The sequence below is a fragment of the Taurulus bubalis genome, assembly GCF_910589615.1.
Source record: "Taurulus bubalis genome assembly, chromosome: 14".
Taxonomy (NCBI): Eukaryota; Metazoa; Chordata; class Actinopteri; order Perciformes; family Cottidae; genus Taurulus; species Taurulus bubalis.
In genome coordinates this window covers 23374143-23401969 of record NC_136602.1, presented here as the reverse complement: position 1 = coordinate 23401969, position 27827 = coordinate 23374143, and the positions used below count along the sequence as shown (strand labels likewise).

The 27827-nt window shown below is 43.3% G+C and overlaps 1 protein-coding gene across 1 annotated transcript; it reads right to left on the bottom strand.

Moving 5' to 3' along the window:
- On the bottom strand, positions 1 to 27827 carry LOC306746835 (uncharacterized protein; the record flags this gene model as incomplete). The annotated part of the gene is made up of 6 exons (XM_079229814.1): positions 27707 to 27827; positions 16150 to 16946; positions 8030 to 8191; positions 5151 to 5283; positions 601 to 737; positions 1 to 126 (listed from the first exon to the last, which is right to left on the bottom strand). Exons 1-6 carry the CDS (start codon positions 27783 to 27785, stop codon positions 1 to 3), a joined length of 1434 nt encoding a protein of 477 aa, XP_079085940.1. The 5' UTR covers positions 27786 to 27827.

The following is a 27827-nucleotide window of genomic DNA, read 5'->3' as shown; positions in this document are numbered from 1 at the left end:
TCACATGTAGAGTTGTGGGCAGGACATCTTCAGGGAGTGGGAAGTCAGTCCCAGCCGGCTTTGGTTCCTCGTCTTAGTTTTCCTCACCAGGTCTTTGACTCTTCCCCATGTGTAGTTTTCACTCAGCTGAACACAAAGACACACAAGGACGACAATTTAATACCAATGGACTTTCAGCAGTAGAAAGTGACTTCTAGACAGAAGTTCTAGAGACCTGCCAGCAGCGCCCACAGGCCTCGATGTTAACTAAGGTGAGTTCAGACAAGAAGTGAGGGTCATTCGTACAAAGCCTGCTGGAGCTATGTTGTTTTGTCCCAAATCGACAAATGTACCACAAATGACAAATGAGCTGTAAACTAGCTAGCAATGGATAACCTGACTGTGTGTCTGTTTGTGTCCGCTCATCACAAACTGTTTTTGTCCTCTTGTCTTTCTACATTTTTTAAGCTGATTCCTAAAACCTCGAGACATCTTTCATTGCATTTTCCACTTGTGCGGACTGATTCGCCTCATATGTCTTCACATGGAAAGGTTAAATACTACCCAGACATTGCAGAGTGTGATTCTCGCAGTGGCCTACAGCATGAGCATGTGACTCACCCGGCGCTGGGCGATGGAGAGGTGTTCGGTGCTTGCCCCGAGGAAGGAGACCTCCCCCTCAGTGTAACTCCTTCGGTACAGGCCTCTCCTCCACAGGGGGGCGGGGGTCAAACCCGTCAAACCCGCACCACTCACGTCTGAAACACAAACCACAAACAGAAGGTTGTCACAGTGTGTGTGTGTGTGTGTGTGTGTGTGGTGCTCTGCACTGATCTGATACCTGCTCTCATCCCCGGGGACCACTGGTCATAACATGTTCATGTTTTTTACTTACTTTTAATGGTTTGTATTACTTACTTTTAATGGTTTGTATTACTTCTTTTTAATGTCCTGTAGCTTTGTATTGTGTGCCCTTCTCCCCACATATAATGTTGTATTGTGTCTTTTATCCTGTAATGTTTGCTCTTGTTTTATGTGTGTTATGGTCTGTCAAGGGACTACAGATGTGAATTAGCTGTAGCTAAAATCTGGTACAGTGTATCAAATGGTGACATTTATGTTTTAACTGTACATGGTCCCTTTTAAATGGTCCCTTTTAAATAAAGATATATATGTATATATACATATATGTTTCACAATATGTAGGATATTTCCGTAAAAGTCGTGTTACAAGCCGCTGCTACTCTCGGTCAGTGTCCCCTTTAGTTCCCCGCTGTAGCCAGCTAGCGCTCCTGCTAGCGCTCCGCTAGTTCCCCGCTAACTTCCGCTAGCTCCCGACAACCAGGGAACGCGGGCAGTAGCAGCAGCGCTAGCAGCAGCGCTGCTCCTAGCTTGCTACAGCGGGGACACTGACCAGGAGCGACTTGTAACCCGACTTTTACGGTACTAGTAGCTTCAAAACAACAACACTGGTCTTCACAAACAGAAACCATGTACTTGTTTATTTGCACGTAGAGCAGAGAAGTGGGATCAAAACACATGGAGATGAATGTGGAGACGGATTCTAATGCCAGGTACTTAGAGCTGTCTCCTTGTGATGTGACGCATGAACAGGGCCTTAAAGACAGAAAGTAAAGTCCCTCATGCTCTAATTCTACACGTAGAGCAGCTTTAAAGCATTAAAGCTGCATTGTTGTCGTTGTTGTTGTTGTTACTGTTGCTGTTGTCGGGCCACCTGGGGTCGATGGAGCAAGTGGAAAACATCTGACGTATTATCACCTTATAAAGTTGTTAGTGGCATATTAACAAAGAATGGCCTGTTATTTACACAATCAGCAGAAGACCTACACTGCATTTTGAGTTTTGAGTCCGGGCCAGTGTCGTTAAAATTACATTTATATACTCCTGGGGGAGTTTGCATTACGTTTTCCAAAATGCTTTTGCCATTGGGTTATGTTTAGTGGCAATTAGTATCCAGTTCATGAGGCTCGCATCTTATTGAGCCCAAAGAGGCCTGAAGGAGGCGGCGATGAGGACAGTGGGAGTACAAAGCACAGGAATTTGACACCAGAGACTGGAATTTTTGTTTTCTATGGCCAAGAGCAGTTCGGCTTAGGTCAGAGAAAAGATTGTGGTTTTGATTAAATATTAGACAAACACGGCGTGTCTCATGTAACCACTTACCCTTTCTACCATTTCCCCCTCCACATAAACAAGTGTCTTCAGTTGCCTAACCTAACCATGAATACGTTACTCATGCTTTTGTTGAGATGAGTACATCACACATGGTTGGGGAACAGCAGATGTGTTCAGTATGAACACTTTGCAATTGTTGCAGACATGTTAATAAAAAACACTTCTTGACAAATTACTCTTAACATCTCTTTGGAAATGTATCGGTACACCTAGAGTATATTTTAGGAGAAAGGGTACTTAGAGTTGTGTTTCTTTCCACCGTAGGAATATAAACACAATTAAATATTAATTAGTTTTTCCTTTGCTTGCACATTGGGAAGGGAGTGAAGACTGTTATGACAAATGGGGATGGAACTCAGTGCAGGCCTGTTTTTGCCTCTGTTCGTCCCACCCCCCACTTCTCCCACGTCCATATAAACACACCTCCCCTTATCACACGGCCTCGCAGTTTTTACTCATCCTTCCCCTCTGCTAGACAAGGAAAAGGATCAAACTGCCAACTACGTCTCCAGCTGTGTCGGGTGTTTTGTGCGAAATGCTGCATTCACATCAAATAAGGCATTGCAGTGAAACGCCAGTCAAACAGAACCAAACGCAAAACCCAATGGAGTGTAACCTTAGGTTTCCTGTTGAGCCACTCAGTCTGAGCTCCAGTGCATGACCCACCGTTTTGAAAGGCTCGCATCCTGGTTAGTTATTGAAAGTACATGTGTTTATTTCACTCTATGGATGCAGAGTCACTCACAGGAGCCAGCATACTAGCATGGCGTCACGTTAAGTGAACTCTTCGCTATAAAACCTGATTTGGTGTGAGTGCAGCTTTAGTACATGAAAGTCAGTTAATACATATTTAATAATTCAGAGTGAACTTTTGCTTTGGGAGGGCTGTGACTCTCTGGTAGAGCCGGTTTTTAATCGACAGTTCGATCTCCGGCTCCTCCAGTCTGAATGTGGAAGTGTCCTTTGGCAAGATACTGACCCCACATGTCTCCTGAATCAGTGTGTGAGTGGGTGAATGTTGACTTATAGTGTGCAGCCCGTTGAGTGGTCTGAAGACTAGAAAGATGCAACATATCTGTCCATTTACCATCGTCTTTTTCCTATTTGTCATTGAATGCAACGACCCAAAATCCAACAACAATGTAACCCTTAAGCTAACCCTAAGCATTACCCTGAGTCCTGGAAGAACCTTCTGAAAGGGTTCCATGTGGAACCTTTACAAAAGGTTTTACCAGGAACCATAACGCGTTATCCTATGGCAACAAGACAATTAACCCTATATGGTTGTACTCCTAACCTTGGCACAGTCAGAGCCATCCACTCCACCTAAGCTGGGCCCCTTTCTCTCCTGACTTCTCAACCTCTTCTCCAGATCCAGTTTCCTGCCTATGAGAGGAAGAACCAAAGCATTCCAGATTCCACAGGACATTGTATGTTCCTGCCATGAGCAGGATGCCGGGAATTCCGCCCGTGTCCCATTCGAGTCATAATTTCATTTTCCCCACGGGACCACCCAGCTGTCAGCCACCGGGACCGGCTCCGAAAACAATAATGACAGCATGAAACTTAAGCACGGCTCCAGACTTTTAATAACATACCTACAGTAATAGATCCAATAGAGGAACATGTCAGAAAAACACTGAAATTAAAACATTAATACGCAGTTGTGCACATGTGTTTGTTGACACATCCCACTGGGGCAGGTTATTAAGAGCTGATCCTGCTGGTAATTAAACGCTAAAGGTTAAATAGGGGTGTTTCAGTGACCTCCAGAGAAAACAACGTCTCTCTGTCTCAGAGAAACTGTCCACTAAAGAATGAAGCCCAATGCTTTCGCTGTAGAAGATGAAGTTACATACAACGAGGTACTTGTACTCACTTGTCTTCTTCTATCACAAGGGGCCAACTTAGCCAGAGGGCCTCACCCTCCTCATGGAGGTAAAGCCGCAATGAGCACACTTGAACTCTGTCATTACAGCGTAGAATTGTCCGTTGGTCTAGAAATGATTGAAACCTCCTATATGCCGGATTTTAGGAGTTCTGCACCAGACAGTGAAAGGAAAACTTCAGCTGGTCTCTCAACAGATGTTGAACAAAGACGGAAGAAAGACTCCTGTTGTTGCTCTGCACTGGCTTCCCAGCAAATAGTAAATGCCTATAAATGGATTTATATATCAGGTTAGAGGCTGCCATGCAAGAGGTCGCCTGCTCATCAGGATCTTGACTGATGCACACTCAGGGTTCAGTATCTGGCCTCAGTACACCGTGACATGCGGACTGGAGGAGGACCGACTCTAGCTTTGAGCTACAGCCACACTGCATCGAGCATCCTCCTCCACATTTCAGACTTTGAAACTCCTTATCAACCAACTATTACGTCCCGAATCTGGTATTTGAACTGTTCCTACAGTAGCTCACAAGTAAGTGGGAACATTCTTCTCGCTGCTTCCCTCCCTGACTCTACAGCTACATTAGATACGCTGCTCTGTTGACATTTATTAAATTCCACGAAAGATCTACTTATTCAGGCAGGCACTTAGTATTTATTTATGTACTATAGGTCAAAGATGAAGCAGGAAGTGGGATGAATATCGTTGGTACCAATCTACAGAATATCAGTGATATTAGTGACAAGAGGTGCCTGCAGAAAGACCAAAGCCCAAACCAACCCAGCCGGTCCACCCAGCGGCCATCTTGTAAGAGATGACAAGATAGGACTACAAACTGCATTTCTTTGCAATACCCTGTTGTACATTGACAATAAATTAACCTTGGACCTTATATACAAATGGTCAGTTTGGATGTATTTACAATCTGATTGTTTCACTGCTTGTGTTACTTGTCCTTGGGACCTTTGTTGCATACCCCTCATCATACCCCTCTCTCTTTTCCTGTTTCTTCAGTGTCAGTGTATTATTTCTGTATAATTTCCTTCCTTTTTCCAGCAAATGAAGTAAAATATGCCATAACCGTACCTCCTCTGGTCGGTAGGAGTGGGGGCCGGGTGACCTCGTGGATGGTGGAGAGGTCACTTCTGGACTGTCTCTTCTGGATGTCCTGGAGAGCCATGCTGGCTGCACCGCAGCTGCAGTGATGCTGGAAAAAGTCCTGTTCAGAGAGACAGCAGGAAGAAGACACAAACATGTCTCTGTGATGGGATTTACTGGACAGGTTTTCTTTTAATGGAAAATCACAAAGAAAGTAAAATAAATATTTAAGAGAGCGTGTTACTGTGTCACCATTATACACACACTTGCAGTCAGTATAGAGATGCTCATTCTATTCTATGACTCTCGTTCCAAAAACAAACAATACAAACATGTGAGTCATCCCAGAGCATCGGTCTAGTTGAGGTTCACATCCTTCCAGGTAAAATAACATGCATGCAACATCACTTGGAGGAGATTAAAGCCAAGGGTTGAGATGTGTTTCTTCTGCTCTTGTGTATAGAATAATGTTTTAGTGTACGTGTACAGATGCACACACCACCTGCAAGTCAATTCCTGATTTTTCCCACATAATCTCTTTCCCTGCTCAACAGTAACCGTTCTTCTCCTATTGTAGAGTAAAGGTTCCAGTGGGCCTTTAGAGCAACACATCCAAGAGCACGTCCGCCTACACACACATTTCCCTCCTGATATCAACACAAAGAACCCTCTCAGCTTCATTACATAACGACTGCATTTATATTCCACGACTCGTCGTTTTTGGTATTCAGGATTCGACCGGATCCGGCCTGCAGATGCTCCAGTATTTATTCATGAAGCTTCTGATTGCGGAATGAGGTAACACAATAAATAGCATGAAAAAGATCAATGTTTCTGGATTGTGTTTTGCGCTAGAGGCTCAATATCTCTTAAAAAGAAGTTTAAAACTAAGCTAATGAAACCCGGTGAATAGAACTCTTTGAATATATTTTTTTGTAATATATGTTGGAATAAATTTATGGTTGACACGATTGACTGACGATGCTTTTGAAGTGCTGCATGGTTGTTTTGATTGCTTTATTTTCTCAATTTTACTTATTTACCTGTTTAAATATTTGTTTATTAGTTCTCTTTCTTTATGGCCCACTTGGCCAGATGCATGGTTCATTTCTTATATTCTTTCTTACTTTTGAAGGTTGTTTTCTTATTAAACTGTAAAACTGTCTAAATAAAATATGAAGTATAAAAAAAGAAAAAGATCAATGTGTTTTATATATAATGGCAGTCAAGATGGCAGACCAAAACAAAAACAGGGATTTGTTAATTTTGCATCGTGATTTTCTCCAAGCCCATAGAAGTCTGACATGCCTGACTGTCAGCAAGTACAGCTGCAACACAACACTCACCAGAAACACTAACATTCACTTTGATACTTCATATTGTCAGTGTTACCCGGAAAGCTCTTCTAGGTCATGCAAAGTTAATTAACTGAAGCAGTCATTCTTTTGTAATGACAAGTTGTGTTTATTGTTTCATGTGTCATGATCATTGGACAGATTAGTTCGTACTTTGTCACATCCTGAAGTTTGCCATGTCATGTCAAGAGAGGCCAGTCAGGTTCGACTGTCAGGAGTCATTGTTTATTCTTTTTTATGAATAATGGCCTGGGGGTAGGAGGTATTAACTGCTTTGAGTTTGTCCGCTGCCAGCCTTCATTTATGCTGTGAACACGTCATTCAGGGTCTATTCAAAGTGTTCGAGCTGAGAATATCACAGCAGGAGGCAATATCTAGATATGTATATGTTCAGTCTTGAGGTGGATATCGTAATATTAGTTAAAAATGTAAAGGTATGATGGTTCATGAACTCTAAAATGGTGGTTGTATGAATTAAATGTGTGACAAAGAGCTTTTCTTCTCTCTCCTCACTTGGTTTCTCTGAAAGCTTTGAAGTCCTTGACTCCTGCTGGCTTCAGCTATGCCCAAGTGGAAAGCTGCTCTGGCCTCTGAGCCCAAACTGACTGCTCTAGTGTCAGTCCAGGATCCCTGAATACCCTTGTTACGCAATATTGTGCCAAGCCTAGAACTCAGCATTCCCCTTCTTTAGTGAACCCTGACGTGGGAAAGGAGTGATGAAAAAGCTTCTAAAATATAGCATCACATACTCAGATATGAAATTTTTTTTTTTTTTTTAAGATAAATTCTTATAGCAGCAGATTTCCAGGTGAAGATCCTGTTCGTCTCCTCAAGAGGAAAGAAGCGGCCGGACATGTTCAACCTCCCCCTGCTAATAATAATAATAATAATAAAACATGCTACAAGCACTCAAGAGCTCATGGATCAACAACTTCAGACCCATTGCCTTAACCTCTGTGATGATGACACGTTTAAATGCATCATCCTATCTTATTGGAAATCCATCAACACCCTTCTGATGGATATTTATCAGTTTGCCTACAGCGACAACAGCAAAACCCTCTGAGGTGATTTGTGATATTGGGCTGTATGGATACGATTGGATTGAACAGAGGTTAAGACGAAGAGGCCCTCTGACCCTTAGCACGATGTTTTCCCTCACTGCGATAAGAACTCTCAACACGTCTCACTTGCCTGACACATATGTACTGTACTTCATTATTATTATGTTGTAAATAATTTGTGTATTTTGTGGAAAATGTCTGTTTTAGTCAAGTGTTTGATGTGTTTGATGTCTATGTTGCGACATTGCTGGTATGAATTTAACCAAAACCAAACACTGTCTTTGTGACTGTACTCCTGATAAAAGGCTGTAGTATGGGTTGAGCTCCACAAAGGCTAAATCCTACATTTCCCATGATGCAAGCAAAGCATCTTTTTCTCAACCTTGTTCTTCTCATACAGCCTTTACTTTAACCTCCACATTCCCCCAAATAAGAATAACACACATACCTCTTTGGTCTTTGCCATCCTGCCGTCCTTCTGCAGGCTGCAGATCTGCCTCTGCAGCTGCAGGTTGGTCTCCTGCAGCTGGCCAATCTTCTCGATGAGCTGGCAGATGTGATCCAGGTAACCCAGGCCTGAGCCCAGAGGGTTGGCCCTCGCCTGATGGGCCTGGACAAACAGAGGATGTGCAGGTTAACCAGGACACCGGGAGTAAGATAGGCGAAAGATCCAATCGCATTGATGAGACATCAAGATGGATTCACACTGTACAACATTTTGTTATTCTTGTCATGATGGAAAAGCCTCTGAGATTATGAATCTACAACTATGAATCTAAATCCAAAGGTCGAGCAGCGCTGTGGAGCAGGAGGACCTGTACTGCACCAATCAAAGAGCAAGAGAAACCGATGATCAGCCATCGGTTAGTGCTCGTTCCAACCCATTTTGAACGAGATGGCACTGATCATGTCATTTCAGAATGACCCTTGTCCGATATTTGCTGTAAAAGTGAATGAACAACACTACTTTTCACTTCAATTTGTACCGGGTCTGCATTTGAACGTACCGTCTCCTGGTCCAGTTCTTTGTACAGGGATAATCCAGATTAGAATGTTGATGATTTGACATGAGTACGGCTTTTTTTTGGTTCTTCCAGCCTGGTTTGAAATTCATCTCGAACATCTTGGACATATATGCTCAGATGTCTCTGGTACACATACAGCTGCAAAGAGGAAAATAATCAAACCTGCTACATCACCAGGAACCCAGACCAGGATGTTGTGTTTGTGTGTCTGCTTACCCAGGAGCTACACGCTTTCAGCACTATACAAACAGGAATGTTGAGCAAACGTCTATCCAATGATCAATATTCCTGAAAGTGTCCCAACAAAAGCAGGATGTGAGCTTGGGTCGGGTCTTTACCTCCTCTTTTCCTGGTGGAAACTCTGGCCAAACAATGGGCCGGCAGCCATAACAGGCTGGAGGACTGACATCACTCATTTCCTGTATTGGACAAACCCTGATCACAGGCTGTTGACCATGAACCCGTTCCCATGAAACACTAAGCTGTCATTATGTCATTGTACATAATAGGAGATTCATCATAGTTGAAGCATAATTTATTGCTCAGCAATGTCTTGAAATGATCTGAAATCAATATTTAAAAAAGGAATATTTCACCCCTGAACAAAATATGAATTATTTCCCCCTCATAGTTGCCTGGTTTTAAAGATATCACCCTTAGAGATGTCTGTTTTATCTCCAATTTAAATAAACTAGGTGCCACTTGACTAAAAGCGGCAAAAAATACATTGAAATACTCAACAGCAATGAGATCAAGAAACTCCTCACAACAATGTCTGTTGACTGTACGGCTAATATCTCCAAAACAATCTTGATTGTAAAATCTAAGCTACACCTGCACTGCAGGTAAAAGGAAACATATGTATTTATAAAGCTGAACTAATCAATATGTTCCCATTAACAATGCGTCACAAGGAGAAATAGACCAACTCTGCAATCCTCCTCATGTCTACTCAGAGTTTTAGCATCTATTCACACATTGGGTTTGGTTCACTCTCTCTGCTCGGTGTTGGACACCAAATGCTGTTATCAGGTTCAAAGGGTTAATGTAATATCAGTTGGTTTTCCTCTTTTGTTGACTCCACAGAGCCTCTTTAGCTACCAGACCTCTCGTGTTTTTTTGGTGGCTAATTAAGATAAGGAAGGGTATTCCTTCCACGAGATGACCCTCACTTCCTCAGGGGTATGATGATGAGGGGGAGGGTCTGTAACCAGAATCCGTTCCTGCTGAGACATGCACGCTATCAGGCCGGGGCTAGATCTTATCCACGGCCCCCCAGAGACCACTGAGTGATCCAAAGCCCAGAATAGGGACTGGGGTTTGGGAATGCCCACTTGTGCGTGCACAACCTCATTTTAAAATGCAAACAAACACGCCCACACCCTGCTGCACTTCCTCTGAGTTTCCGCGATAAAGGGCAAATATTGTCTCACACATGGAACTGACTGAGGTCAGGACGATGGGAAAAGCAATGAAGTTTTGATAATGCTGGTTTTCTGAGGTGATCATTAGTGGTCGAGTCGGATCAAGAATCCCATTTGTCCCACTGGTCTGAGGAGGAAGATATATGAAGCCTTGTGAGTGGAAGAAAGCCAGGAGGAATGCATATCTGTGTTTCCATCTGAGGGTCATGTATATGCTGCAGCTCAGGGATATCTGAAGCCTAAACATCAAGATCTTATCACGGAAAAATACAGTTTGAGAAGAACCTGGAAGTGGGGCTAAAAGTGACAGTACGGGTCACTGAAAAGAAAGAAGGTACAGGAAGGAGGGAAGGAAGGGAAAATAACTCCCGTCACTGTGGAAGATCTACATCAACTCATAGGTTAGTTGACCAATGGCAATGTCTCAACATCGTTCCAGGATTTCACAAAATTCCAGATAATTAGTGAGAACTAAACGTTCTACAAAAAGAGTCAACCATGTTGCAGTGCTGGGAAGCTGCTTATAGGCTCTTCTGCATGTCAACATGGTCACAATTACATAACCTGCAACTTATGTCTTGGCGACAGCAGGCTCAGCTAGGGTTGCATCATTTCCTCTGGCCATGTCCTCCATCTGGACTATGCCAAGGCAACCCCAGTCCAGATGGGTTACATAATCTCTCCAGTAACTTTTGGAGAGGCCAACTCATCGCTTCCCAGTTGGGAATCCCCAGAAACACCTTCAGAGAGTCCAGGCTCAAAGGAGCGCTCAAGTCTTCAGGCACCATCCAGTCTCGTTCATGTCTGGATGTTACCTCATAAGTGAGTGCTGGAGCGTACATCAAACATGTATTAATTAGCACTAAACACAAACTACAGCCTCAGTTCCTGAAGATTAGCCAGATGCTGTAGTGAGATCAGTTCTATCAGAACTGGAGAGTGTTTCTTCATTGAAAGAAGAGAAAGGAACGACACTGAAGGATTCTCTTGGTGGAAAATATGTTTTCTCTCCTCTCCTGAGTCGCTTTAGGAAGAGTTTGATTGACAGATGGTTCATGCAATCACCTGCTCTGTATTTTTGAAGGTGCCTTTTATGACAGTTAATGCAGATATTTGTTAAGATGTTTCAGTCTTAACCAAAGTGGTGGACGGACCCACTGACTGAGAGCCAGAGCTGCACACATGTGTTTGAATGAGTGAGCATTTTATTTACTAAAGGTGCTTAGTTGATAGGACTAGACTTGTTGGGCAAAATCGGTTCCTCCCATATTCAAAATAAGAGCATGATAAAACAACAACATCCACGGTCTATGTGTAAACTCAGGCCTTCTGACTCTCACTTCCACTCACTATCTGCCCCCGTAATGCTTTCCTAAACATGACAGTGTTGGAAAGGAATGAAGCACCAGATGTGTGGAGCGTCAGATAGGGAGGAAGGTACGAGCCGAGCACGTAGGCTGCTTCTCCCAGCCGGCCGTCTCTCAACACGCAGATCGGGTTCCTGCCTCACCTCCCTGCTGTACGTCTTCCACAGGAAGCTCATGAGGACGCTGGGCTGGAGCTCTCCTTCTGGCCGCGGATTATGGTTTGGTTTTGGTCCTTTGATGAAAAAGTAGACTATGTTTCGTCACATTTAAGTTGTTTCAAAAATCTAGTTTTTGCGGCCAAATCTTTGCTTTTTTAATCTGTGCACAGCTGATGCCGTCCTTGATGTGCACAGTTAGCAGAGTTTCATTTGTTGTTGTTCCCGTCCATTTAGTGGAAAAGGTACTTTACCTGTGAGGATGTGTAGCTGCTACAGGTACAGGGTTGCACTACTGCAGGTTTTAAACCTATTTCAATCTGACAATTTGGACATTGAAAAGAGCGGATGGAGGCGCTGCTCTAAACCAGGTGAAGTGAAGATTACTCCAGTTGACGACAACTAAACGTCTTACTCTGCAATAAAACATTGAGTAAAAAGCCAATATTGTATTAATACATCTCTTCATGTGCATGTAAACAACAGAGAAACATATTTCAATCTGCTCTGTCCTCAGCCTCTACGTTTACTGAAGCACACAACGCTAGCTCAGCTAAAAGCAAGTTGAAGATGTCCGTCTGCAGTCAGACTGTTTACCTTCGTTTGTTCTGGTAGACCTGTCTGCTGGCTGAGACAAAGCAGAGGACAGAGGGAGGAGGACAGGAGGATATAGGGAGGAGGATAGAGGACAGGAGGACAGAGGATAGAGGACAGGAGGCTAGAGGACAGAGTATAGAGGACAGGAGACAGGAGGATAGAGGACAGTGGATAGAGGACAGAAGGACAGAGGATAGAGGACAGAAGGATAGAGGACAGAAGACAGGAGGACAGACTGAAACTATCTGATTGTGTTTTTTAACTTGGAGCTTATGAAGTGACTTCGCTGTTGTAAACATTAATGTTGCTGCTCTAGAAACAATAATTAGTTATATTTAAATCATAAATAACTTCTAATCCTTTTCTCAATTGATTTATTTAAAACAATTCTACAGGCTTCAGTAATGAAGAAGAGCACTGAAAGGAGGCGCTCCAGGTAATAGAGTGAGGCTCTGACTGCTGCTGTGTGATGAGTTGGCAGATAAACAGATCCATATGATCACGGTTACTGGCAGATGTTGGAAATCTGACAGCTGTGCACTCATTGAAATCTCCACCATTTGAACACTGAGACTTGCAAAGCTTATAAAATCTGTTATGTTGTAATTAAAGAGCAGAGGAGACGAGGCTCATGGGTAAACACAGAGAAAGTGTCCAAGAAAAAATCCAATATCCCTCCGCCACGGACAACAGAGCCCCATTTAGCAGGGTAAGGAATTACATTATTAGCTGTGGTGACAAGTGATGATGACCATGGGGGGCACCCTACCCGACCGCCTGTCAGCAACGTACACCTAGAGTCCGTCATGCTGGCCCCTAAGAGCCACTGCCACACACCATTACCTCACAGCGGCTCCAGGGACCCATCAAAGAGCCTCTATCTGGGTAAATATGTGAGTCATTTGAGATATTTGACACGCATTTGATGCATCCAGGTAAGCCGCCAAGCTCTGGGTTTGGAAAACAGGGGGGCGGCGGTTCGGATGAGAGAAGAGCAGGTGGTCAGCGACAGTATCGCTCGAAAAATCTCCCGCCCCTCTGCACAGATGAACAGGTGCTGCATGACATGTGAGTCCATGGAGAAGCTGCCGGCACTGTAACGCACGCACTCCCCGCCTCAGGGTGAGCCGCCGCTCATGGTGCGGTGCGCCCGATGTGCCAGCGATGATAACAGCCTCGTCTTCAGAAGGGCCTTTGAGCCTGACTCTGTTTTTAAAGCTCTTTGAGGAGGAGACGGGGAGGATGTGGAAGACCACTACTGGATGGATTGCCATGCGCTCTGGGACCAGGGCGGACCAGGGCGGGGTCCAGCGCACCATGTGGTTCCCATTGGCCTGCCAGATGTTTCTAGCAAAAGATAGCAATGATTTAAAAACATAAGATAAATCACTGCCGTAGCCAGCTAGCGCTCCTGCTAGCGCTAGCAGGCGCTAACCACTGAAGGAAGTGGGACCAGCCGCGGCTCGACACCCGACTTGGGCAGTGGAGACGCGGGCAGTAGCAGCAGCTAGCTCCCCACTGCTGCTGCTACTGGCTAGCTACTAGCTACTGGCCAGCGCTGCTGCTAGCTTGCTACAGCGGGGACACCCACCGGAGGTAGAAGCGGCTTGTAACCCGACTTTTACCGTCGTTTGTTCTGGTAAAATCTGCTTATGCTGATTTTATTTTGTGTACAGTATGAATGATGTTTAAACACGCAGGATCCCTCATGATCAATTATTTTCCATAATCTGAGCACAGCGGGCGAAGTGACACGCAGAAAGTCTGATGGAAGTGAGGTAAGAAAAACAACGGGCGCAGAGACAGTGGCACAACGACAAAAGACTTTTCATTTTAGGGAACTTGGGCTCCTGGCACCGCTTTAGCATCTTCACAACAGGTGCAGTGCTCGGTAAAAACATTTCGTTTGGCCTGAGGTGTTGCTGCTTTCTGGAGAAACCATGAAATAGTTGCATCACACACAAGTCACATCCACTGCATAGACACTTTACTGCTATTAACCTGAACCTGGGGCCCTTAAACAATATGCAACTCAACTGTGTTCTACTTACTGTGTACTTCTACTTCAGAGAAAAACATTGTAGCTTTACATCAGAAAAAAGATCACGGTTACTCGCAGTCAGAATTATCTGTGAAATACACTTTGCCGTGGCTTTGCCTAATTTACAGCGCATTAGTCGCTTGCCATCGCGGTTTTAGAGTATTGATTCAATGAATGGAGGTATTTCTAGGGTATAAAGTTATACGTTAGTATAGCAAGAAAAGTATTATGTCAAGTTATTATGAAACCGACTACTGCTTTTATTGGCAAGACTCGCCCAAGTAAGCTACTTGGAAAGCGTATTGAGCTCAGCTAAGAGTTACTTTCCAATAAATGAAGCTTCCCACCACACTCACATCACACCGGACAAAGTTGGTTTCAAGTCAATGCTATTATTATGAAAATATAACAAAAAGGCCTAATATAAAGTATGTAATATTTTAATTATACAATTCGTAACATAATTGTAATTATATTGTATATTCAATGAACACTTAATAGTAACATCTATAGACAATCATTCACCTTACAACCCCACATATATATCCACAAAGAAGTGCTTCTGATGCTTTGCAGTTTTACTGTTTTAAACTGGTAAAAATGTCAATAGAAATGTAACTAACACTAATAATGAAAACTATATTCTCTTTTGGAGAAGAAGATTGTTACTTAGGTGCTTTGAACCTCTTGAGAGTATCATCTCCACGTTTAAAACAGCAGAAGGAATTCAAAGCAAAGCTTGAGGCTCTCACAGGTTCTGACTCCTATAGCTATAAAAGACTAAAGGCCTGACAGTTAGTTCAGCAACATCAAACAGCTGATTATGACTTTGCAGCTTCCACAGCTGTCAGGTGCTCTCTCCGTAGAGCCCACTTTGTTCTCTCGTTTTGGATGTGAACAGGAAGATAACTCTTTTTTTTCCTGTAACATGAATGAAACATGCCCTTGCATTTCCTTCTGAATGAGTACAGTGGCTCTTTTGTCATGTTCCTGGCACTGGGATAGGATTAAAGCACAGGACGGCATCAGTGCTCTTTGCATTCTTTTGAAGTTAGAACAAAACTCTCAGGACTTCCATGTGTTAATACCTATAAATGCACTTGTGTGCCATATTTATGTTGAAATAATTATCTGGCGACAGAGGGAAAGAGTTTGAAGTGAGAGATAATGACATAAAATATATTTTTTGCTCACCCAAAAAGGGAGGAACCAGAATTGTCCGTATTCAACAGTTTTGAAAGCACAGCTCACACAGGGGATGTCTTGCCTAACATGTCTCTCAAATGTCGATGCGGTTAGAATTGGTCAGACTATTATCTGAACACACACGTAACCCAACATACCTCTGTTACTAGCTAACGTCTGTAGGGTTTGTACAGGTTCATTCACCACAAAGAGACAAACAATCGGCAGTCAAATTCGCCCAGTTGAAGCCAGGCAGCAATTTGCTTGACAATCAGTCTGAGCACTTCTTAAAGAGACAGTGTGAAGGATTTACATTTAGTGATGAATAAAGATTATTTTTCTTCCATCAAAGAGGACTCAGAGCTAGACAAAAAACGTAGTGGCTAAAGCCAGACGCTGACGATGTCACTGTCTCTCCTTGTGGCTGCAGATTACAACAAATGTAATACCCCTCTGTCCTCTCCTATATGTATATATTCCATTTATGCAAATAGATCCACCGAAATTCTACATTCGGGCCCTTAAAATGATTTTTTTTTTCATTTAGAGCATCTCGTGTGACATGTGTGTGTGTGTCTTGCAAATGTTTGAGCATAACTTTTTGATAGACAGCTTTTTTTAAAACCTGGCCCATCTTGCCTGGGAACAAGGAAGGAAGGTTCCAAAGAATGAGCTGGAGGATGTGAACTAGGGAGAAGGACATCTTTGCCTGTGCCCATATAAAGTGCAAAACATAGATGGATGGATTGGTGGAAGTTTGGACATTCTTCTTACCTCACTCAGCCGGCAGCATTCGTCCATGTACTCCTCCAGGCTGTCACTGGTGCCACTCCTCCTTATAGGTTCCGGCTCAAAGTCATTGGCCATCATAATGCCATCGTGGCCTCCTTCTAAGCAAGTCCTTTCAGTCACAGCACAGTCTTCCTCGAACTGTCCAGACATCTCATATCCTTCAGGGCTGATTCCTGAAGCCCGGCACTGGTCCCCATCCACATCCTCATCTATGTGCAGTTCCACACTCACAGCTGAACTAAGTTCCTCTGAGTGTATGAAGACATTGTCCCGAGTATCCACTGCTGTACTCAGACTATTATCCACTGAATCCTGTGTCTGTTTAATCTCAGAGCTCTGTGCATATGTGTCTTGTTCACCAGGCAGAGTGGAAGGATCAGAGTTTAGGTTACAGGAGTTGCAGGAGGACTCCCGACTGTGGACCATGAAGCTCTGCTCAGAGCCTGTCTGGGTGGACGGAGAGTTAGCGCCACTGGCCAGCTCCACTCCAGAGTCCTCCGACTCAAACTTGTACAACCTCGTCAGCTGAGAGTCTGAGAAAATAGCAGACAGGTAGTCTGAGCCAGACTCCATCTGAAGCTGCACGGACTTGACATCAAGATGGGAATTCCCTTCAGAAGCTTTGGTGGGGTCCGAGATGTCCTGCTCTGAAACCGAGACTGTTGAGATGGTGGAGGCTGAGTCGTCGGCCATCAGGAGCTTCTCGTGGAAGTTGCTGAAGAGCTTCATTTTGGTCAGAACAACCTCACTGTCCAGGACCGCATCTCTGTCTCCTTTCCCTGTTCAACAGACAAGGAAATATAGATTTATTCTAGAAGCCCCATGTCAACAGGTCCCTCAAAAATATGGTGTTTGTAATTGCTTAAGTATCTCTGAGCCTTTATTGGCAGGACGACATTGACTTCAAAACTGTTCCAACACACAGCGATGGTTAAGGTTTGGTTGGGTTTAGGCACAACGGCAGACTTGGTTGGGGAAAGATCAGGGTTTGGGTTGAAATATCTACTTGAGTAAAGTTAGTGGACATTCATCGAATTGGTTAAGATTTGTAAACAATCTGGGTCAGAGTTGAAAGAAACCCGCATTGACTGTCGGTATAAAACATGAAACAAACAGCATTTTTGTCCCACGTTTATTGACCCGACGGCCGCTACAGATCTTACCTTACTTATTGGGCCTTTGCTGAAAGGACTGACGCAGCTGTTTTTCTTGGGAGAACAGTGTCCCCATCTGCATACCTGGGCCGGCAGTTTGTTTTCACACAGTGTGAAATGTCTCTGATATGCCTCAAAGGAAATGAAAGACCTTGAAATACTTGAGGTTAAGCCAAAGTGTAGCTTAGAGCTGCCAGAGATTGCCAAATAGCCAAATTATATAATACCTGGCTGATGTACAACTATAATTAATTTTAAGGGCATTGTCAGAACAAAATGAAAGACTGTAGAAGCACAGGTATTCCAACCATTTTGCCAGCATCAATTGGCTCATTCTGGACTGGATCCAGTCTTTTGACTATGAAAGTGCATCTGTGGAGACACGACTGGATGTTTCTGTAATCGTGCATTCTATAACTCAAATACCACAATACCCATACAATGTGTCAGTGTCCCATACCGGTTCAGCTTTGATCTGACGCTCCAGTTAAGACCATTACACGAAGCAGTCATATGTGTCCTCTCCTCTTTCTCACTGTGGGACATTTGATATGTCTCTCTGTCAATCAAATGGACATGTGTTCCCGCCTTCTAACCATTGAATTAAGAGAAAGGATAAAAAGGATTCCCTCGTTCCCCAGTCAAATGCAGGGTCCCTGATTAAGTTTAAGGGTTGTTAAGTCAATGCCTGAAATAAAACTGCAGCTAAGCACCATTTTGGAGGAATATAATTCCAGAGTTGTGTATCACACCTCGACAATAATGAAGGTTGGGCGACTTCCTGCGGCATGAATTGGAGATCTTGCCGAGGCAAATATGAGATTAAAAGTTCTTTGAAGTGGTAAATCCGATGCTTTTATCCTCTCTGAGGGGAACGCTGGGGGAGGGAGTCCTTGGAGCGGATTTCTTTCCAAAGCATGTTGTGAGAATTTTAATGGAAGTGGAAGACTTTGGTGTATTGACAATAGGCTCAGCAAAAGCAAAAGTAGAACTGCACTGTGTATGTGTTGTGTGGTTTAGGTGATCCAGAGGGGATGTTGTGACTCTGAAGGGTGGAGGCCTACATGAATGATGAATGATGTACAAGTGATTAGTTAAAAACAGGATGTTAGCTGATTGGAACTGATTGGATTTTCAACTTCGACTATCACAGAGTCACAAAATGAAAAATCTCTTTAAACTAGGCTCATTCAAAACAATGCAATATTTGCTTTTGATGAAAGTATCAAATTGGTGAAAATAAACGAAGCTCAGGTTTATATACAGAAGATTCAGCTCACAATCCTCACAAAACAGCAACACACCCACATTTCCTTTGCAATGTTGATGGAGCATTTTCCTGGAAAATGAAATGTTTTTGTAGCCCTGATGTTGAAAAGGAGCAGCTCTGCCAAAACACTGATAATATTGTGTTAGGTTGTGCCATAGCAGCTCTCAAGCCTCTGAACCAGGCCTCTCCCCGTGGTAAACAGAGTATGTAATTCAACACAGAAACAAAAGAGCTTGGCCATTGTTTTAAGTGCAGTGTTTATCTGGTCAGAATTAACACAACAAATAATGAATGTGCACAATTGGTTCTTCATAAAAAATGACACATTCACCTGTCTTATGCATTAGGACAGAATGTCAATGATGGATTCTTTTAGTATTTTTTAAAACCCAAACTACAATATTTCCCTCACTTTAACAGACTTGTTTAAATCCATGAGCCACAATCAGAGTAAGATTTAAGTAAAGACTGTTTTGGAAGACACTGACACACAATATATGAGATCCCCACTCTCTTGACGCTCCCACTAGATCACATTGTGACTCATCAAGGAAGTGACGATGCACTGAGTGTATTTTCTTTGCCTACTATGAAGTTTCTGTGGCTTCAAAACTGTACAGTCAAGACTTCAGTGTGTTTTTAAATAGTCCACCTGTGACTGTGGTGGTGTGGTGAGCTCTTGTTTTATAAATCTGCCACAAACCGATTATGCAACATGCAGAATGTTCTTTTTAGAAAGCTCAACTCAAGCTGTTGACTCCCAAAACAACTGCTCTTTGTAGAAGAAAACTAATTTCCTGTTATTGCCCAACGCTGGGATAAATAGAAGAATGCTTACAACTATTTATTTAGTTGGCTCAGCAGGTCACGTCTGATTCGTATTGTTTTCCTCACTGACCTCACTGTACTGAGTGAAACCTATTGTGTGGTAACCTAAACCAGTGTTGACTGTGTTGAGCAATAGCTCTGACCGGAGTGGGAAGTAAAAAGAGAAGAAACAATGGTCATGAAATGACAGCCATGAAGAATCCATGGATTATCTATTCATAAAAACACTCTTAGAACTCCTCTGCTTGACATTTATTTCTGATGTTTTCTCAGTTTTTCTAGATGAGTGTCAGAACGTCAAAATGAATTCATACATTCAGAGGCTGCAGTCAGAGGATTAGCTCCCAGAGGCAAAGTAAATATTCACTTATACAACCACAAACTGGCCAATTTATCGTGAACATGAAGTATTCAACATCCAGTTTAATATTTAAAAAGTGTATGGTCACATTGTTCATTTGGGTTTTTCTACTCCTATCAAGCACTTTGTGACCTTTGTCTGTAAAAAGTGCAATATAAATACATTTTACTTACTTACAGATGACAAATCCTTTCATATGAATATGTACTTTGGGATTTCCTGCACAATATGGTATAAAATCACAAGACTAAAATAGCTGGTGCAACTAATTTAACGAAAGAGCACCAAATTTGAGGAGAACTACAAAACCAATGTATCGTAGGATTGAAATGAACTAAAGACTCATACTGTACTGCCAAAGGAAAAACTGCACCTCAACATTTTGACAGGACTGTAAACGGAGGGCAGATAGAGAGACGTAACAGCCGTGTGCCGTCTCCAGCAGTAGCTCCTGATCCTCTCATAATTGGCTGTTTGTATACGTGTCATGTCAGGATAGTCCGTTGTAATCGGTCTGTCAGGAGAGCTGCTGAGGTTCACACCCAGGAATCAAGAGGGTCACGGGGCAGCAGGGCTAACATGTGGTGCTTTAACTGTACTGGAGGACGGCACGGAGAGTAAATCAACAGCTTTACTCTGATAGGTTTCGCATTTTCAAAATAAGGTCAACCTTAATAGAAAGAAGTAATTCAGCAATATGTCACTATTTAATAGCCGTATAGTTCCTCAGAGACAGAGGTAACATAAAACACCAGTGAGCTGCAATCCCGTCGGCTTTTGTCAATCCTGTCTTTCTATTAAAAGGTAGCATTAACGTTATTCAAAATAAGGCACACACTTTCTTCCCAGAATCCTCTGTTTGTTAAAAGCGTCATGGTTGAACTGCGCTGTATGGCGTTTCAGGGTTTTGGGATTCACGGACATGACAGTTCTTGAAACTCGTTGAAAACATTGCGAGCACGAATGTCATCCAGCAGGTTTGCAAAGTTTTTTGCATAACTTTAAGCCTCAATATAATCTAAACGGGTTCTTCGTGAACGGGGTATTACCTTAGACCAAAGCTGTTTTGTACCAGGTAGACGGGTTTATTTCTGCTGTAAAGGTGGGCATTTTAACATGGAGGTCAATGGGCATTGACAAGATGTAGAGCCTCAAGTGGCTATTTGAGCAACTGCAGCCTCATTGTTCAGCCTCGGAAGTTGCTGTTTGGGTCAATGTATGACATGTGACTGTTAAACTGTGCTACACAAGCCCAGTGTCTAGCACATAGGAAGGGTTGATCATTTGTATTGGGTCATTGTTAAAGTATAGAAGGAATTGTGTTTTCTAGCCCTGAAGATCCCGTTAACCTGTGGACTGAACCCTCCTGTGGACTGAACCCTCCTGTGGACTGAACTCTCCTGTGGACTGAACTCTCCTGTGGACTGAACCCTCCTGTGGACTGAACCCTCCTGTGGACTGAACCCTCCTGTGGACTGAACTCTCCGGGAACAAAGAAATCAAACAGTGACTCACTGGGCGGACTGGAATCTCAATAATGTAAGACATTGGAACGGACCTTTCCAGGAGTATGAATGGAAACGAGGCACGTGTTAGAGCAAAATACAAAAAAAGAGAATGTAGGTCGAGCAGCTTCAGGTCTCACAGATAAGATGTTATTGTTCCCATCAAACAATAACTTTTCCAGAGCGTTATCTCTCAACAGGAAAGGTAAAGTAGGACCATGCAAGACAAGAACATCGCAACTAGACAAATCTATAAAACGTTACTATAAATGCCTTCACTTTGTAGCATTCAATGCCAACTCTTTCTTTCCTTCTGCCCGGCAGCAGAAGGTTAGAATAGGGAAAGATTGTGCCAACAGTAAAATGGATGAACCAAGACTATAGGCATTTTAATCAGTTATCTAGTACACATTCTTACTGAGTCCTGCACGTTTTATTATTCTATTTGTTGTGAAAATTCTCAATACAAAAATGTTTTTATTATTTACGTGGGTTGCAATGAATTAAAACCAATGGGGGCCACCAAATGCTCGACATTAGCAAAGGCTTTGGTTTATCTGCCGTCTCGTCTCTACTCTGCCCCTCATCCCCGACACCAAGCTGTATTGTAGTCAATGAACAAGGTGAATTAGCTTATCAGAGCCAATTTGTTTGATGATGTTTATAACTAAGGGGGCTCAGGGAGGTCAAACAACTCATTTAACCTGTTCCTGGACAAAAGTGACCAAATATCATGACAATCTATCCAACCGCTGTGGGGACATTTGACTCAATACCCAAACTGACAATCTCATGGTGGCACTAGATGACATCAGAGCCAGGTTTCATGGATATCCATTGAACAGTTGTTGAGAGATATCAGTCTGAACCAAAGTGGTGACAAACCAACCAACTGACAGACATTATGATGCCAGGAGACAACGTTCATTGGAAGGTTAACAGCAGATCGATGTCGAAACAAGTTCTGTGTTCTCCTGCATGAAAGTTGGACACACTAGAGGCCCGTTGGCCGCACTAGCCCTCACTCAACACTCCCAGCTGCACTGCTTCCTGCGGGACACTGAACATTGGCTTTGGACATTCATCATGAGGTGCAGACTGGTCCAGTGGGAACATCATTCATGGGGATACTCCTACTCAAATGTGGTGTCGCTGTGTCATCTTTTCTGAATTAACAGAAGGAGACGATCTATTTTCAGCTGCCGAACAGTCCAATCATTTATTTACGATTTATTTATTTCCAAGAAATGTGGAATCAGATGAGAATGTGAATGTTTTGAAGTCATGAAATGAGAACAGATTGTTTCCCTGGGAATCAAACATGTTTTTTTACTCAACTTTTCACCTCCTCCCTTTTTGTTTTCTCAGTGCCCGTCTGTTCCTGAATTACCAGCAGGTTGACTTTAATGTGTATATTTTGTAATAAGTCATCCAGCCTGCTCAGCTGTGTACTCTGACTTCTTGCTGCTGTGACACAATCCCCGTCTTTTCATGCAATCCTCTCAGAAATGCCGTCAGCCGGACAGGTGTCGGCCTGCGGATCCAGCTGTCCTCATGCCTCCAAAACAACAAACAGATATTCTATCCTGTAATTGTCTACACTGGCTGACTCAGCGTATTTCCAGCCTCTGTGCTTTGACTAAGAACCACAACATGTGATTACAGACGGCCCCCTTTCCCCACCCATCTTAAAGCCTCTTTTCTGTCTAAAAACCTACTTTAGACAATTCCCATCATATTCATTTCGCCTTCCAGGTGGTGCGAGCATTGTCATTCAAGTGAATTCCTTACCTTGCTAAAGTCAGAGTTGTCAGGACTCAAGGGGTTAAGTGGTTGCCCTGTTGGCCTCTCTAATGACACCTTGAGACAAAGCTCTAAGCTGCCTGGAAGGCTGGAGGGAAAACACAGCCCACATCCTGGGGCTACAACACAGAGCTCCATAGCAAACCCCTCTGTGCTTGAAGCGAGACACTCAATGCTAGATGTGCTACCATCAGAATAACACACTCGCATTTCCCACCCGTCTGTCAGTGGGCGCAGTGCATTGTGGTTAGGTGCTGGGTTTTGTCTGGAAAGAAGAACGTGTTGAATAAAAAAGATAGCTCTCGTTCTGCATCATCAATTTTGGTACTTTTTTAAAAATCATACACAAATCCAGCTCCACTTCTGAGCAGGGGATCTTCCTGGGTCCAGCTGCTAGGGGGCGGCCATGGAGGCCAGCAATAATCCTGTTGATCCTGAATAGAGGTAAGGCCAGCCAAATGTTATTTGAGTCTTAAATTCGTCTCTTTTTTTTGTACGTTTTCAATACGGCCCTGAAAAAAAAGAGACCATGAGCTAACCAGTGGGGCATGCTCACATGCACGCTCACATGCACCAACATGCACGCTCACATGCACTAAAGGACACTTGGCTCTGAACAAAGAGAGAAGCTCTGATATCAACACACAGAAGGAGAGACTTCATTCTGCTCAGGTAGACTTCACTCCTCTAGATCTGTTGATGATAGTTGATGATGAGATATTAATGAGTCATGTGCTGGAACTATTCATTTTAAGAGGAGGGCTTGTGACCTGGATTACAGCTCATGTATCAGAAAAGCACTCTGTTACCCCTTGCCATGTGTTTTGGAGATATAGGCGTCTCCCTGGGCCTTTTACTGCAGGACAGGGATGTCAGGACGCAGCGCCTCCAGAAGCCCTCGGGCTGAAAGGGCCTCTCAGCTCCTGAGCACCAGAGGCCATAAACAGGCGGGTATTTTTACAGTCCAGGTGGGTTATGGGTACTTCCCCGTTAGCATTGTGGGTGGTCAGTGGTCAAGACTGACCGCTAGTGTGCTCGGGCTGCAGAAAAGAGTCAACCAGTGGTCAGTTAGGGGAGGGTTGGCATGGGTGCTGTTAAAATTTCACAATTTTTAATCTAAAATATTTTTGTGGTTAATCAATGCAGACTCTCTTTAGACTCCTTAATAATGAGGACCCAAACAGATACTCTTCCAACTTTAACGTGCTAAGGGAAAGGATCCAGGTAACGTGTTCTTTTCACTTTTCGTCTTATCTTTACAGTAAAATACATTTTCAGACCACATGGTTATTCTGCAGCAGCATCATGTTGTGCCCTCTGAGGAGTTTGAACAAGACGTGTGTGAGGTGAACATACTGCACCGAACCATCTCCATCCTCTAACCCAGGAGACAGCGCTCCTCTGGACTCGTCTCTCAACACGTGGCCCAGCTGGGACGCCGGCTCTGTTTTCCACCTCTTGACCGCGGCGTCATCAACCTTAAGGATAATACCCAGACTCCCTCTTTATCATCGCCAACGGGGGCCCCCCAACTCAGAAACCATTAAGATAAGGCAAGAATGTGCAGGAGCACTGTAACTCAAGTCAAAACTCCTTTGACTAATTTCCTCTGACAGTTTCTTGCTTGACTTCCCATCCTTCCTAAACACAGGACATACGGGGTTTAAGCAGCGATGTCCTCATGGTCTTCTCAGTGAGACGTATACAAAACACTCTCCAGCTGCTTCCACATGAAGACTTCTACTGGAGCTCTAGAGCTCTTACGGTTATTCTTGTAAGGAGTAAAATGTGAACATATCCAGCAGTTCCACATGCTTAATGAGCCAGCCAGCATTAATGCCACAGCCCGTGGCACATACGCATCAAACCATGATATTCTACCGCGGGAGTAAAGGTGGGAGTAAAGGAGGTCCGGTGACGGAGTCTCAAGACCAATAAAGTCCTCACGAGGAGGAGGGGAATGCTAAACGGACTAAATGGAGAACTCAACGTGCTTTACGCTACATGTCGGCAACACTTCATAATAACTACACGCTATTTAGCATTGGTTGAGTAAACACTGCAGTCATCATTTATAAAGCATTGTTCCAACACGAACACTCATAAGTATGCAATTCATAAACAGTTATAAATGTTTTATTCTTGATTAATAAGCTTGACTATTATGCGTTTCATGATTAGGCTTTCATACTTTATAATTTATGTATTCCCCCTTTGTAAATTAAGTATTATATATTACAAACCAATTAAGGACATATAGATGATGCACTAATGGTTAACATGTGCTTTATAAACGTGTTTTAATACTGCAATTTAAGATTAATTCAGTTAATTAAGTATTAGTTAAGTATGTTCTGTGACCTCATCTAAAGTGAGGACTATCTATGCTTTATAAAGCATTAATAAATGTCATGATTAATTCAGTAGTTACTAGTCATTAGTTAAGTATTTTGTGAGGACTATCTATGCCTTAGAAAGCATTTTAAAATGACATTGAAAGGCCAGCAGCCTCAAAGCTAACACAAGTCTCAGTTATCTCCAACAGAAAAGGAAAATAGACACAAAGTGATAAAGAACATATACATATTTATTGCAAGATGCAAACAATGTGCTATTAATGTTCTCTTCAAAATATAATGTTTTTTTTTGTTTTGCTCAGGGAATGGTCTACAGTGCGTTTGACCCGTTTGAGTGGTGAGGATGTTTCTTAGTTTGCTGGCACGTGACTGAGGGACGACCACAGTCACTACGATGGACACAAGGTGCTGAACTACAAACCAGTAAAAGACTGTGTGGGAAACGAGAGGAAACTGGCTGGAGGGGAAGGTAGAGTCATAGTGTGGGAATGTGTTGGCTAAGCATAACAATGATCAGTGATGTGATACTCCAATTAAAGTCCTGCATTCAAAGTATTTAATGAAGAAATGTACCGACTCAGAGTTCCAGTTTTGGGTATTTTCATGTGTTCATATCAAGAAACAGGATAATTAATATGCTATGATAAAGTATGACCTCACCTTGTGCTGAATGTAAAGTCATAATAGTTTTGGTCACACTTCTGTTTCCAAGAGCAAAAGTAACTTTCCTGCAGGATGTGAAACTCTCTCGTGTCCACGACGCCCCTCAGATGGACATGGCAGCATGTTGCTCAACAGCTACACGGACCCTGCCTTCAGAAAAGTGATGCAGGGCAGAGTAACCCAAACACCTCAACTACGTCCTCAACCCTCCATGTCCACCAGGATGAAACCTACTCTGTCACACATGGCATATTTACTACTTGACTCACCTCAGTAACTCAAATTCCTGATCTCTGAATATCTGACAATACCTCTCTACAATGTAACGCTGCTTATTAAAGAATTCCACTGAATGTGCGTCAGTGTTGCTCATTTCAGGTATTAGTCACCAAATGACGATTAGAGGGAGAGCAGTTTCATGGGCGGCCATTTATTCAAATGTTTTGGGGTTCTTTTCTCACTCTCATGAAACGCAGGACACCAGCATCCAGCCGGTGGTTCTGTTGTTAGTGTGGAGAACACACAGCTTCAGCTCCTCTCTCTCTCCTGAACAGCAACACTGCGCCCAATGTAACGTCATCTCAACAATGGTCCTCTTCTTCCTCCTCTGAGTAACATGCAAACAACGTGACCGCTGTCAAGCAGAGCGTAGGGGCTTCCTCGCCGCCGCAACAATGAACAGATTTATCGCACACACACACACACACACACACCCAACAACAACGCAGCTCGGCAGGTGTGTCTGCGTACCGTCGGTGAGCTGACAGTGATATCTGAAAGAGGCTCGTGGAATGCCGGGCAACCTGACACCAAGATTAGGACGGCAAGAGGGATGAGAAGGAGAACTCTGGCGTTGCGTTTGAATCGGTCCGTCAGCGAGAGAGTCCACCCTCTCAACGCACACATTCACCAATAACTTCTATGGTGTATGCATTTTGTTTTCCGCTTGTTCTGCTGCCTTTAAATAAATGCTGAATCACACTATCAGAATAGTTTTGTTATTCTACTACAGCAACAGTTATGACGTTATGTAGCTCTACATACACACTTCTTTAATGGAAACAGGAGCTCAATAAGTTCAAGTTGTCTCCTGATGGAGGAGGAGGTATACAGACCTGAGTTGTCAATGTCTGTGTTGTTGGGGGGCAACCAGACACAGTATTTACAAAACCCAGTTTTCATTCAAATCCTGTCTTTCAGTGAAATAAAAAGTTTTATGACGAGGTGTCAGAGAAGATGAAGACTTGGGTATTAAAAGTTTATAGCTATATGTTTATAGCCCTTAAGAAGCAGAAGAGAATTGGCTGAGAATCCAATGAAATGTTCATTAAACAGACTGAGTCATCTGATGGAGCCGCTAGTCTCACTTAACCAACTGCAGACTGGCTTCCCATCAAAGTGTCCCATAGACACACAGCGAAGTCAGTTCCTAAGGTTGATCCACATCTCTTCTCCGTTAAAATGGCATCAGAGGTCAAATAAAAATAAAAACACACCCTATGACTGAAATGACTGCTGCATGTCATCTCACAGGAGACAGGTGGGAGGGCTAGACAACACGTACCGCCATGCAAAGACCAGATAGAAGGTGAGCGTACCTTTCCTCCATGGAGCCAGGATGGAGAACGACTTCTGCCAGCTGATGACCAGCCCAGCCTTCTTCCTCTTCACACTCATCTTCCCGTAACAATCCCAGAGGTTGAGGACAATTCAAATGTG